The 15,276-nt window shown below is 43.1% G+C and overlaps 1 protein-coding gene across 1 annotated transcript in view; it reads right to left on the minus strand.

Moving 5' to 3' along the window:
* Positions 1–1,244: 1,244 nt before the first annotated feature.
* tpo (thyroid peroxidase) overlaps positions 1,245–15,276 on the minus strand; it is a 46,272-nt gene continuing 32,240 nt past the window's right edge. Inside the window, exons 8-11 of the mRNA XM_060932819.1 lie at positions 8,827–8,997; positions 8,448–8,685; positions 2,374–2,582; positions 1,245–1,330 (exon numbers count right to left, since the gene is read on the minus strand). Coding sequence (XP_060788802.1) covers positions 1,245–1,330; positions 2,374–2,582; positions 8,448–8,685; positions 8,827–8,997 — 704 coding nt within the window. The remainder of the gene's footprint in view (positions 1,331–2,373; positions 2,583–8,447; positions 8,686–8,826; positions 8,998–15,276) is intronic.

A 15,276-nucleotide genomic window follows, 5' to 3' on the forward strand; every position in this document is an offset into this window, starting at 1 on the left:
TGGGTAATGACCGAAAGAACAAGATCGTGGATACAAGCGGCCAAAATGAGTTTCCTTTGCAGGGTGGCTGGGTGCTCCCTTAGAGATAGGGTGAGAAGCACAGTCACTCGGGAGGAGCTCGGAGTAGAGCCGCTGCTCCTCCACATCGAGAGGAATCAGCTGAGGTGGCTCAGGCATCTCTTTCGGATGCCTCCTGGATGCCTCCCTGGGGAGGTGTTCCAGGCATGTCCCCCTGGGAGGAGGCCCCAGGGAAGACCCAGGACACGCTGGAGGGACTATGTCTCTCGGCTGGCCTGGGAACGCCTTGGTGTTCTTCCTGAGGAGCTGTCCGAGGTGTCTGGGGAAAGGGAAGTTTGGGCTTCTATGCTCAGACTGCTGCCTCTGCAACCTGGCCCCAGATAAGCAGACGAGGACGAGATGAGACGAGACACAGAGCAAAGTTTGGTTTGTATCTAGTGCTCTCTTTTAATGCAATGAGATTATTAAGCAGCAATTCATAATGAACTATAATATATGTAGGGTCTTTAGGTTATATTCCCATTTGCATGAATAATTGTCTGTATAGATGAAGTCATCTCTCTGATTTTATGATTTGTTCTCTCATGGGGTCTGTAGCAATGACTCATTTCAAAAGTGTTTCAGAATAATAATTTTCCAGCCTGTCATTTTAGGACTTTGAAACAGAGAGGAGACCTTTATTGCCTCTCTTTATCATAATATTTTAGTATAGTATAATAACACATGCTTGAAGTCAACTATGGAAATAGTATGAAAATAGAGATGGGCAAAGACAGTGTGGTTGACATGACACTTGATTAGTCTAATCTGCATTAGTCAATGATGTGAGAACACAACTTCCCGGACCAATCATAAGCTCTATTCATGTCATATAGAAACAAATGTAATTCCCACGTTCAGTCTGGGGGAAAAAAAGGACCTTTTAGGAATTTCTTGGGATCAGGACACTTTCTCCAATGACCATTTCGTCCAATGCCATTTCATCCAATACTTAAGACATTTCATCCAAAGCCTTTTTCATACACACTATCAATTATTTTACACTTCAGGTATTCATTTGTTAGCAAAATTAGAATTCTCAATAGAATTTGACCGAAGCAGAAAACATTTTGTAAAGCAAACGCTGTAAGATATATGATCCAGACAGCTTCAAAAATGAATAACTTGGCCAACAGAACTCACAGAGAAGCCAAATTTTACAGGCACCTCCCTCTAAGCCTCCCCCTTCAAAAGAGCATGGTCTTGGGTTGGTAGGACCGCGCCTCCGCCTGGTATTCATGAACAAAGCCCCCGAGAGAGTGCTGCTCTCCGCCTGAAGATTTAATATGATCCAGCCAGAAACATAGACATGCAAGCGAGCAGCCTGCAATGTCAAGGGAGGTAACTCATCCCAGGGTCAGCAAGTGGCATGGGCTGACATGGTTACCCCACTTAGTATGCTCTTTAGTGTCGAAGCACACATACTATGCCACTCATTTGCTTTACAAAAATGTGTTTTGCTTCGGTCAAATTTCACTGAGAATTCCTCCTTTTTTCGAACAAACAAATATCTGAAATATAAACTAATTGATAGTGCCTATGAAAAAGGCTTTCGATTAAATGTCTTAACTATTGGACAAAATGTCTTAACTATTGGACGAAAAGATATTGGACGCAGTGGTCATTGGACGAAATTACCTGTATTCAACTTCTTCCTTAAGTCTCCCACATTAATGCAGAGTAATTTGAGGAATTCCATAAACGCCCAGTTTAGCAATGTATAAACTGCATGTGTCTATCATCATATACTTGCCTCAAAATACATTGTTGGGGTTAGTGATGGCATTTATACGTGTACACTGTAAATTCTTTCTTCAAACATTGGAAATCTGAAAGCTACAGATGTCTTCTTGAGTCTGGTGACAGAGTCATCGCTGAGAAGGTTATGTCATTTATTAAAGCTTGAAATGGTAAATCAACATACAATTTTCAGGTTTTTAATAAAACTTCAACCAAATTTGTACAATAGATTATGATATACACTGAACAATACAAATGATTACTTCAGCCATATTTGTAGAACATTAAAACTCCCTTTAAGCTGTATCTACAGTCTGCATCAATTAATCTAATAGAGCAGAGTGTAAGCTCGAATCTTTCTGTTCATTTTGACCTTGTGTAGAGAAAAACAAAATCTTCTACCTGGTTTTATCTCCTCATTTATATAGTTTATAATACTGTTCAACAGTGTTTGTTTGTTTTTTCTGAGCTAGATTTATTTGTATATTTAACAGCGTCTAGTAGCTTGTTAGTGTTATCCATAGATAGTAGGTTTTGTAGGTACTGTTTAATTTCTTTTAAGTTAACACGTACTACCTTTTTTAGGGTCCTCTTTCCATGCGTTTAGGTCCATTGAAGGTATACTGGTGCATGACAGAAAGTGTTCAGGGTATGTTCCGACACCGAAGGGATCAATGGGAACCTCTGTCAGCCCACTGTTGTCACATAAGACTCGAGACAGTGAGTGTTTCTGTAGCTCTTGTCTCTGCTGCTGGGAAAACATACCTGGCTTTTCCCACCAGAATCTGAAACACATACAGTAAAGTAAGTAAAGTAAAGTAAAATGTATTTATATAGCACATTTACAACCAAAGTGCTTAACAGTCAGTGTATGAAATAAATTAAAATTGACATAAAATCAAAATAAAATAAAATACAAGACACATTGAATTTTAGCCAAAAGCTACACAGAGAACAACCAAGGAAAATAACAGCAACACTGACAGAAAATACAATACAAGAAAGGAGAGACCTCCAACCAGAAATTACATACAGAATCAGAGGCAGTCAAATGCAAGGCGGAAAAGATGTGTTTTAAGTGAAGATTTAAAAGTAGTTAGAGATGTTGCAGACTTCAGTTCGCTTGGTAGACTGTTCCATAGCTTTGGAGCAAACACACTGAAAGCACGGTCCCCTTTCTGTGTCAAACGGGATCGTGGAGTATTAAGTGAAGCAGATCTTAAGGATCGTATTTGGGTGTATGGACATAGCATGTCCACAACATACAGTGGTGCTAGACCATTTAAGGCTTTAAAAACAGTCAGTGGCACTTTGTACAATACTCTGTATTTAACAGGGAGCCAGTGCAGAGCCTCCAGGATGGGAGTAATATGTTCCCTTTTTCTTGTACCAGTGAGCAGTCTGGCAGCTGCATGAACCAGCTGTAGACGGGAAAGGGAAGATTCACTGACTCCAGTATACAGTGCATTACAATTATAAAGTCTTGTAGTAATACAAGCATGTATAACTTTCTCAAAATCTGATTCAATTAAAAATGATTTCAATTTGTCAACTGTTATGAGTTGGAAAAAGCTACCCTTTACTACAGCATTTATCTGTTTGTCAAACTTTAGTTCGGTGTCAAACAAAACCCCAAGATTTTTAACCTGTGTTTTAGTAAAAGGAGTTAAAGGACCCAGGTTTCCCCTCAGACGTTCAGTTTGCTTAGGGGGGCCAAAAAGAATAACCTCGGTTTTGCCCTCATTTAATTGTAAAAAACTGTGTGCCATCCAATTCTTTATCTCTAGGATGCAGTCACTGAGCCCAGTTATAGAGCACTGACTACTGAGAGATGTATGTATAATTGCAGATCATCAGCATAGCAATGAAATGAGATATTATGTTTCTTAATAACCTGACCAAGGGGAAGCATATACAGGGAAAACAGTAGCGGTCCCAAGATTGACCCTTGAGGCACTCCTGATGACATGATGGCAGGCGCTGAGGAGTAGGCCCCAATATTGATTCTGAAAGTCCTGTGCTTAATGTATGACACAAACCAATTTAAAGCCATGCCCCTAATTCCAACCCAATGCTCCAGACGTTCAATGAGTAAGTTGTGATCTACAGTATCAAAAGCTGCACTCAGGTCCAACAGAACTAAACCGGAGCAGTTCCCAGAGTCAGCATTTAGTAACAAGTCATTTGTCACCTTCAGAAGAGCAGTCTCAGTGCTATGAAAAGCCCTAAAACCTGATTGGAAAGTCTCATAGATCTTGTTATTATGTAAAAAAGATGAGAGTTGGATGGAGACAACTTTTTCTAACACCTTTCCTAGAAATGGTAATTTAGAAATGGGACGGTAGTTACTCAGTATCTTTGTATCCAGATTTTGTTTCTTTAAGAGAGGTTGGACTATAGCCTGTTTAAAATAGTCAGGAACTGTACCAGTGTTTAGACTGGAGTTTATTATGGCTAGGACATCATTGCTGATTGTGTCAAAGACCTCTTTAAAAAACCAAGATGGAAGTACATCCAATGCAGAAGTAGAGTATTTCATCTGAGAGATGATACGAGATAAGTCTGTGTGGCAGCGGGGGCATGGTCAAGCGTCGGTCTGTGACCGGAGGGCGGAGTCAGGGAAGATAAGTGGCAGAATCACTGCACCTGATGTTGGTTAATCTGTGTTTGTGTGTCTTCCCCAGTGACCACGCCCTATATAAGGAGAGAGAGAGCAGAGGAAGGAGGCTCCCTCCCAACCACAACGCATGTGTGTAGTGTGAGAGAGAGTGAGTGAGTGAGTGAGTGAGTGAGTGAGTGAGTGAGTGAGCAAAAGCTGAAAAGCTAAATTAAGTAGAATAAAAAGTTTTCTATAGTCTACACAGAACTGGACCGACCCGTTGGTCTTGGGTACCAAGACCAGTGGGCTGCTCCAGTCACTGTGGGACTCCTTGACGATGCCCATTTTGAGCATGGCCTCGAGTTCTTCCCGAACCACTTTTTTCTTGTGTTTGGGTAGCTTGTAAGGGCAGCTGTGCACTACCAGCCCCGGGGGCGTCTCAATGTGGTGCTCTATGAAGTCGGTGTGGCTGGGCAGGGGCGAGAACACGTCCGAAAACTCGGTCTGCAACTGGGCGACCTCCGCGAGTTGGGTCGGGGAGAGGTGGTCTCAGCCAACCTGAAGAAGTGTGCAATTGGGCGGGTGGAAGTACGGTATCTGGGCTTCCACTTGGGCAATGGGCAGGTGCGTCCCCAAATTAACAAGACAGCAGCAGTTGCGGCCTGCCCGAGGCCCAAGACCAAAAAGGGGGTGAGACAGTTCCAGGGGCTGGCTGGCTACTATCGTAGGTTTATACCTAATTATTCAGACGTCACCAGCCCGCTGACTGATCCGACTAAAAAGGGGGCACCAGATCCGGTCCAGTGGACGGAGCAATGCCAGTGGGCTTTCTCTGAGGTGAAGGCTGCACTGTGCGGGGGGCCACTGTTACACTCCCCTGACTTTTCTCTCCCCTTTATGTTGCAGACAGACACGTCGGACAGAGGGCTGGGGGCCATTCTGTCCCAAGAGGTGGAGGGGGAAGACCGCCCCATCCTGTACATAAGCAGGAAGCTGTCAGTGCGTGAGGGGCCCTACAGCACCATTGAAAAGGAGTGCCTGGCGATCAAGTGGGCGGTCCTCGCCCTCCGCTACTACCTCCTGGGGCGCTCTTTCACCCTCTGTTTGGACCACGCGCCCCTCCAGTGGCTCCACCGCATGAAGGATGCCAATGCGTGGCTCACCCGTTGGTATCTGGCACTCCAGCCCTTTAATTTCAAGGTGGTCCACAGGCCGGGGGCGCAGATGGTCGTGGCGGACTTCCTCTCCCGTCGGGGGGGTTGTCAGCTGCAGGCCGGATGGCTGCTGCCCGGCCTGAGTCGGGCAGTGGGGGTATGTGGCAAGTGTCGGTCTGTGACCGGAGGGCGGAGTCAGGGAAGGTAAGTGGCAGAATCACTGCACCTGATGTTGGTTAATCTGTGTTTGTGTGTCTTCCCCAGTGACCACGCCCTATATAAGGAGAGAGAGAGCAGAGGAAAGAGGCTCCCTCCCAACCACAACGCATGTGTGTGATAGTATGAGAGAGTGAGCGAGTGAGTGAGCAAAAGCTGAAAAGCTAAATTAAGTAGAATAAAAAGTTTTCTTTGTGGAACTTAATCCTGGCCTGCCATTTTTCTGTGCTCCACTCATACGAACTGCCACAGTCTGACAAAGAAATTAAGTCAAAATGTTCAAAAACTGCATCAACGGACTTAAAGAGAGAGGGCCTGGTCCCAGTTATAGTAGTGATGTTAGCTCTAATATTTTCAACCTTACTTATAAAAAATGTAAGGAAATCATCACAGATCGTATATGATGCTACAGGGCCATTGCAGGGGCTAAGATTCAAAACTGAGTCTATAGTTTTAAATAAAAAAGCAGGTTTATGCTGATTTTTTAAAATTAACCGAGAAAAATAGTCAGCTTTTGCAGATCTAGCCAGTTCTTGAAAACTGAATAGGCGTGTCTTAAATAATTCCAGTGATATATGAAGTCTGTCTCTCTTCCATCTGCGTTCAGCCTTCCTACATTCCTGTCTAGCCCCTCTGATAGAATCATTCATCCAAGGCTGTGATTTGAATTTAGAATTCCGTGATCTAAGGGGGGCAGTCACGTCAAGTGTGGAGGTACAACAGGCATTAAAAGAGGCAACCAATTCCTCAACACTCTGAATGGAGAGAGAGGGAGGGTTAGAGTAAGCAAAGCTAAACTGAGTAGCTGTGAATGGGCAGAACTTCCTAGAGAGATGTTTTGTGGCTTTAATAGCTACAGGTTGGGAGGAAAGTAATGCATCAAACATTATTAATTTATGGTCATAGAAAGCAGTTTCTAATATATCAACATACTCAACATTAAAACCATGCGACATAACCAGATCCAACGTGTGACCTTTATCGTGTGTGGAACCCTTAATATGCTGAATAAAATCAAAGGATTCCAGGACATTATTAAATTCATTGACCATAGGCTTATCAGGACAGCAAATGTGTATATTAAAGTCTCCCAGGATCAGAATGCGATCATACTGCACAGTTACTGATGACAGCAGGTCAGCAAACTCCTTTATGAAGTCTTTATTCATTTTGGGTGGCCTATAGATAAGAATACAGAGCAACGGATCTGTAGACTCAACACGGAAAGCAAGGGATTCGAAACTGTTGTATAGAACAGTTTGAATGACAGAACAGTTAAATCCATTTTTGAAAACTACAGCAATCCCTCCACCTCTTCCAGACGTTCGTGGTGAGTTTAAGAAGCTGCAGTTTGTTGGACACAGATCTGAGAACGCGCTCAAGTCATTCAATCGAAGCCATGTCTCCACCAGGAATCTCATCTCATCTCATTATCTCTAGCCGCTCCATCCTTCTACAGGGTCGCAGGCAAGCTGGAGCCTATCCCAGCTGACTACGGGCGAAAGGCGGGGTACACCCTGGACAAGTCGCCAGGTCATCACAGGGCTGACACATAGACACAGACAACCATTCACACTCACATTCACACCTACGGTCAATTTAGAGTCACCAGTTAACCTAACCTGCATGTCTTTGGACTGTGGGGGAAACCGGAGCACCCGGAGGAAACCCACGCGGACACGGGGAGAACATGCAAACTCTGCACAGAAAGGGCCTCGCCGGCCCCGGGGCTCGAACCCAGGACCTTCTTGCTGTGAGGCGACAGCGCTAACCACTACACCACCGTGCCGCCCTCCACCAGGAATAAAAAGTCCAAATCTTTCGAAGTAAAAGTCATTTAAAATAAAGGCCTTATTTGTGACTGACCTTACATTTGCCAAGGCCATTTTTCTCGTTGCCATGAAATGTTCAGGTATCCAGGATTGGTGTAGTAGATGGCTCAGATTGTGATGTCCGATGCCTCTTCTCCTGGGTGTAAACACCCTCCGCTGTTCTGGATAAACAGGAAGATTCGCCGGCGGACCCGGGCAAAGAAACACCAAGTGAGTGTGATTTTGATCGCGACAAAGTCGACACATCCTCACTTTTGCACCAGCTCGTCTTCCCCGCTTCTCCGGCACTTCTGCACGGAGCAGCAGGGCAAGACCCGAACACAGGCCAGGTCTCTGGGAAGACGCTGATGGTAGCCTCGGTCGCCACCGGTTTTGTGAGCATAATCCACAGCGGCTCAAATAGATAACAGTGCCTCGTGATCGTATTGCAGCGCTGATACTGTTAGAAATTCCTGGATAAACAGGCATACATACACATACACGCAGAGGACAGCTAAGGACAGGACAGGTAGAAAGTGACGGCTTGCAGACAAACATACTGGCGCCATCTTTGTTTTCAAGTGCGCAAAGGCGCACAGTGTATCTCGACTTTGACTGACACATGATTTTTATGATGGTAGAAAGGAATGATCAAATTCTCTATTTCACTATAAATTAAATTACACGTCTCTATACTTTTCTGTATAAAAAATTTACCCCTTTGTCTTTTTTTTTTATTAATCTATAACATAGTGCACTTCAACCCTGACAACACTTTTGATTGGTCTTTCTTTTTCATTATGGTTTGACAAGGGTTCCACAATGATATACAATTCAGCACTTACAATACCGATGGACTAAATGAGTTACCTGTCACCTTCTCTGAGCGTCTTCATCTGTTTTCCGATCAAGCATGCGAACAGAGGACCTGTCCTAGTGCCAGGCACTGAAGCCTCGACCAGACCTGCCAGCCACACATCAATATTATCAGGATGGCCATACAGATCCATTATCTTTTCCACCAAAGAACTGTCATGTACCACATCATTCAGATCTGCTTCGCTTTGCACTCTGTCATATCCACAAAACACCCTCCAGTCATTGTAATCTGAAATGCAGTTTAAAGACATGTTATTATTTTTCACCTTAAGTGTTGCTTGAAACACATCTTTACAGTCACTATCATTTATACAACGATATAACAGACTGTAATTTACAACGTGTGTTCTTCTATTGGTAGTGCAGTTACCTGGCAGACCATGATCTCGTCCTCTTTGGAGGTTTAGAGCTGCAAGATCAAGTGCCTCTGGAATGGTGAGCACCATAAGTTTCTCCGTCAGCTCCTCATTCATCAGATGATGTTGGTTTTGTCTGGCAGCTGGTCGACTTATGAGACCTCGCAATATTGGATCCAATCCTCCTGTAGAGAAGAATCAGCCAGAGAAGCTATACTTCAAATTTTACACACAGCTATAAATAAGATACATTTATATTGAAAGCCCCAATTAAAGTATTTCAGCATAAACTGTTTTATATCAAACTACTCAAAATACAGTATATATAAAAATGCATAGGCAACTAGAATTTAAATCAACATCTGTATTCATAATGCCTTTCCGGATTTAAACAAATATATCAAAATATATTTATTTTTAAACCAGCAAATGGAACACTGTTTTTCTATTTACTCTCTCATAGTCTCTGTAATTGCATGGGAGAGACACAGTGGTGCAGTGGGTGACATTGCTGGCTCACAGCTCCAGGGTCCCTGATTCAATCCTCACTTCAGGTTACTATTGATTTTCTATACATATTCTCCCCATGTCTGGTTTCCTCCCATTTCTCAAAAACTTTAAAGGGGACACACCCACTGTAGAGTCATTCCAAACTGAAGTGATGAGCATTTACTCTCTAGGGTCAGAATCAGAATTTATTGACATTGTACAATGAAATTGAAAGCTAACCTTAAAGTGCAAGACCACATAGGAATAGAACAGACCAAAAAAAACAAAAAACAAAACCCCACCTACCCAAAACATACAACACACAACATACATTTAAAAAAAGGGCATATTGCATTTGTTATTATTGCACTATTGAGGTGGATAACTAATAATAGATAATAAATAATATGGAACAGTCAGCAGTGCATGTTAGCATTCAGTAGTGTTATGGCTCTAGGGATGAAACTGTTCTTGAGTCCTGGACCTGATGCACCTGTAGCACCTCCCAGGGGCAGCGGGTCCACATCTCCTATAACCCAGTACGGAACAGAACGGGACAGAACAGTACCGTCACGTATTTTATTGTGGTGTCACGTACAGTGGTGCTTGAAAGTTTGTGAACTGTTTAGAATTTTCTATATTTCTGCACAAATATGACCTAAAACATCATCAGATTTTCACACAAGTCCTAAAAGTAGATAAAGAGAACCCAGTTAAACAAATGAGACAAAAAAATTATACTTGGTCATTTATTTATTGAGGAAAATGATCCAATATTACATATCTGTGAGTGGCAAAATTATGTGAACCTTTGCTTTCAGTATCTGGTGTGACTCCTTGTGCAGCAATAACTGCAACTAAACATTTCCTGTAACTGTTGATCAGTCCTGCACACCGGCTTTCAGGAATTTTAGCCCATTCCTCTGTACAGAACAGCTTCAACTCTGGGATGTTGATGGGTTTCCTCACATGAACTGCTCACTTCAGGTCCTTCCACAACATTTCGATTAGATTAAGGTCAGGACTTTGACTTGGCCATTCCAAAACTTTAACTTTATTCTTCTTTAACCATTCTTTGGTAGAACAACTTGTGTGCTTAGGGACGTTGTCTTGCTGCATGACCCGCCTTCTCTTAAGATTCAGTTCATGGACAGATGTCCTGACATTTTCCTTTAGAATTCACTGGTATAATTCAGAATTCATTGTTCTATCAATGATGGCAAGCCGTCCTGGCCCAGATGTAGTAAAACAGGCCCAAACCATGATACTACCACCACCATGTTTCACAGATGGGATAAGGTTCTTATGCTGGAATGCAGTGTTTTCCTTTCTCCAAACATAACACTTCTTATTTAAACCAAAAAGCTCTTTTTTGGTCTCATCCGTCCACAAAACATTTTTCCAATAGCCTTGTGGCTTTTCCACATGATCTTTAGCAAACTGCAAATGAGCAGCAATGTTCTTTTTGGAGAGCAGTGGCTTCCTTCTTGCAACCCTGCCATGCACACCATTGTTGTTCAGTGTTCTCCTAATGGTGGACTCATGAACATTAACATTAGCCAATGTGAGAGAGGCCTTCAGTTGCTTAGAAGTTACCCTGGGGTCCTTTGTGACCTCGCCGACTATTACACGCCTTGCTCTTGGAGTGATCTTTGTTGGTCGACCACTCCTGGGGAGGGTAACAATGGTCTTGAATTTCCTCCATTTGTACACAATCTGTCTGACTGTGGATTGGTGGAGTCCAAACTCTTTAGAGATGGTTTTGTAACCTTTTCCTGCCTTATGAGCATCAACAATGCTTTTTCTGAGGTCCTCAGAAATCTCCTTTGTTTGTGTCATGATACACTTCCACAAACATGTATTGTGAAGATCAGGCTTTGATAGATGCCTGTTCTTTAAATAAAACAGGGTGCCCACTCACACCTGATTGCCATCCCATTGGTTGAAAACACCGGACACTAATTTCACCTTCAAATTAACTGCTAATCCCAGAGGTTCACATACTTTTGCCACTCACTCATGTAATATTGGATCATTTTCCTCAATAAATAAATAAATGACCAAGTATAATATTTTTGTCTCATTTGTTTAACTGGGTTCTCTTTATCTACTTTTAGGACTTGTGTGAAAACCTGATGATGTTTTGGATCATATTTATGCAGAAATATAGAAAATTCTAAAGGGGTCACAAACTTTCAAGCAGCACTGTATTTTCTTATATTTGCCTTCCGGGTTTTTATATGCTGTTCTGTCCCATGTATAACAAGTGTTCCGTCCCGCAATACAATTTTTGTGACATTTATTTACATAATGTATAATCGTACCTTTTTTGTTCCAGTTTCACAGAGACATCCGTCATGTCCACCATTTTTGTTAATCGGTACTTACATTAGTCATCCCGCCTTTATAGATGAACCCGCCCCGTCATGTATGATAAATAAAGTTAGAAGAAAAACTAAATATATTGTTTAGTTGTTTATTGTCAAAACATATAACTTAACTACTATTTATTCATCTACTTTACAATTTCTTGCCTCTTCCCCTACCTCTACCTTTTCGTTTCTTCAGCTGGCATTGTATACATTTCAAGTTCTTATCTTTTTTGATCTGTGCTTTTGTTTTATGACCCAAGTTTTCACAATCAGTGTGAAACCACATTTTACATTCATTGCACATAAAATACAAATCTGAATCTTCTGGTAACTTACAACCAAAGCCTTACTACATGAATGGTTCTATATCTATCAGTTTTCTCAACAGTTTTATGTGGGAACATGGTAAAGAGTTTGTTTTGCATACAAGTATGTAAGTGCTCTCTCATGATCCTAACATCATACTCGACAGTACATGGGTCAATGTCATGTAAAATACTGACACAGTTTGCTATGGCAAATACATCACAGGAATTAGTATCAGGTTGGGACTGAACATCTACAAATTTCAAAACTAGTGACATTGATGACACTGGTCTTGCAAACCGAGCCACACTTCTTAAACATGTTAACCTGAGATAGTTGCCTCCTCGGCGGCACGGTGGTGTAGTGGTTAGCGCTGTCGCCTCACAGCAAGAAGGTCCTGGGTTCGAGCCCTGGGGCCGGCGAGGGCCTTTCTGTGTGGAGTTTGCATGTTCTCCCCGTGTCCGCGTGGGTTTCCTCCGGGTGCTCCGGTTTCCCCCACAGTCCAAAGACATGCAGGTTAGGTTAACTGGTGACTCTAAAATTGACCGTAGGTGTGAGTGTGAATGGTTGTCTGTGTCTATGTGTCAGCCCTGTGATGACCTGGCGACTTGTCCAGGGTGTACCCCGCCTTTCGCCCGTAGTCAGCTGGGATAGGCTCCAGCTTGCCTGCAACCCTGTAGAAGGATAAAGCGGCTAGAGATAATGAGATGAGATGAGTTGCCTCCTCCACATCAACATCTCCATCATGAAAGTTAAAAGTGGAGACAACTATCCAGTGAGAACCCATCCCAACAGGATGGCGCTCGTTCTGCCACACGGGATTTCTTTGGCTACGTTTACACTAGACCGTATCTGTCTCGTTTTCTTCGCGGATGCACTGTCCGTTTACATTAAACCGCCTGGAAACGCCTGGAAACGGGAATCCGCCAGCGTCCACGTATTCAATTCAGATCGTGTCAGCTCCGGTGCTGTGTAAACATTCAAAATTCGTGGATACGCTGTGCTGAGCTCTAGCTGGCGTCTCATTGGACAACGTCACTGTGACATCCACCTTCCTGATTCGCTGGCGTTGGTCATGTGACGCGACTGCTGAAAAACGGCGCGGACTTCCACCTTGTATCACCTTTCATTAAAGAGTATAAAAGTATGAAAATACTGCAAATACTGCCCATTGTGTAGTTATGATTGTCTTTAGGCTTGCCATCCTTCCACTTGCAAGTAGTAAGTGATATGCGCTGGGATCACACACACAGCGGCTCAGTCCCGAATCACTGCTTGTGCACTTCACTCGCGCGCTGTGTGAGCTGCGCAGGGCTGGAGTGCGCACCCTCCAGAGGGCACTCGCTGTTCAGGGCGGAGTGATTTGGAGCGCAGGATGCCTGCGGAGCCGAGCGTATCCGCGTATTGGCGTTGCTGTGTGCACGGCTAACGGTTTTAGTGTAAACGCGAATCGTTTTAAGAACGTTAATCTGATGATCCGCTGATTCGACGTAATGTAAACGTAACCTCAGTGACGCCACGCCGAGGTATATTCCGTAATTGGAGTTCTGGGCTTTTAGAGTTCCAGGCTTTTACATCACTTTCGATTGAAAATATCGTGAATATAACGTTAATACAATGTGACGGGATATAATAATACTGGATAATCAAAGAGTACATGACAGTGATACATGTGAGTACAAGATGTTAAGTATGAAACCCCTGAAGATTTAGAAAATGTAACGTTATTGTAATGTACCATCCCGTTCCGGTTCATACTTTCCGTACTGGGTTATGGGAGACACCAGCAGGTCAAACAAATGATGGCTTGGGTGAAAACTGTCCTTAACAATATTCTTCGCTCTGGTGAGGCAGCGAGAGTTGTAGATGTCGTCCAAGGTGGGGAGAGGGTGGCCGACGATTTTCTGCGCTGTTTTAACCACTCTCTGCAGCCTCTTCCTGTCTGCTTCAGTGCAGCTGGCATACCACACAGAGATGCAGTACGTCAGCAGGCTCTCAATGCAGGATCTGTAGAAGGTCTCCAGCAGCTTACTATCCAGGTTGTTCTTCCTGAGCACCCTCAGGAAGTGTAGTCGCTGCTGGGCCTTCTTGATAACTGCCATGGTGTTTGCAGACCAGGAGAGGTCCGCAGAGATGAGGGTGCCAAGATCCCTGAAGGTGTTGACCCTCTCTAGACAGTCGCCGTTGATGTAGAGAGGGGTGAGGTCAGCCCTGTTCTTCCTGAAGTCTCATCTCATCTCATTATCTCTAGCCGCTTTATCCTTCTACAGGGTCGCAGGCAAGCTGGAGCCTATCCCAACTGACTACGGGCGAAAGGCGGGGTACACCCTGGACAAGTCGCCAGGTCATCACAGGGCTGACACATAGACACAGACAACCATTCACACTCACATTCACACCTACGGTCAATTTAGAGTCACCAGTTAACCTAACCTGCATGTCTTTGGACTGTGGGGGAAACCGGAGCACCCGGAGGAAACCCACACGGACACGGGGAGAACATGCAAACTCCACACAGAAAGGCCCTCGCCGGCCCCGGGGCTCAAACCCAGGACCTTCTTGCTGTGAGGCAACAGCGCTAACCACTACACCACCGTGCCGCCTCTTCCTGAAGTCGACAATGATTTCTTTAGTTTTTGAGGTGTTCAGTAACAGATTGTTTGTTGAGCACCACTCTGTCAACTTCAGGACCTCGTTCCTGTAGTTCACCTCATGTAGTTCTTCGAAAGGATTATTTTTGAAGGAAAACTGGACAAATGTAGTATCCTTTTCATTTAAAAGCAACTATGTCTTGAAAACTTCATTCAATCTCTGTAAATTTCCTGCTTATATGCATGAAACACTACATAGTTTGATAATCAGAAGTAAAATATAATGTAAATTACCAGTATTTACCATTCGCTAAAATTTGACTTGCTGCCCAGTCAAGCACATTAACTAATGGAATGCATACTAGTCTAACCCAGTATTATAAAAGAAAACAGGAAATTTTAGTTACACCTTTAATGTTAGCTAATTAGTGAAAGTTGCCTCGACATCTTTTTTTTCAAATTAGAAGAAAAAAAGGTTATTTGTAATGAATTCTTTGAAGGTTTAAATAAAAACATAATGAGGAAAAGTAAACTTTTCCCTTGGAAAGGCAATTAAGTATGAATCCAAAGTTCAATTTCAATAACACTGAAGTATAATTATGCCGAAATGATAGTGTAATAATGAAGTACAATTAGTCAAGTATTTTCCATCCCTGAAATTTGTAATATTACATTGTGACTTGAATGGAATAAAACATCGCACTGA

This window comes from Neoarius graeffei, chromosome 11, assembly GCF_027579695.1.
Source record: "Neoarius graeffei isolate fNeoGra1 chromosome 11, fNeoGra1.pri, whole genome shotgun sequence".
Classification (NCBI taxonomy): domain Eukaryota; kingdom Metazoa; phylum Chordata; class Actinopteri; order Siluriformes; family Ariidae; genus Neoarius; species Neoarius graeffei.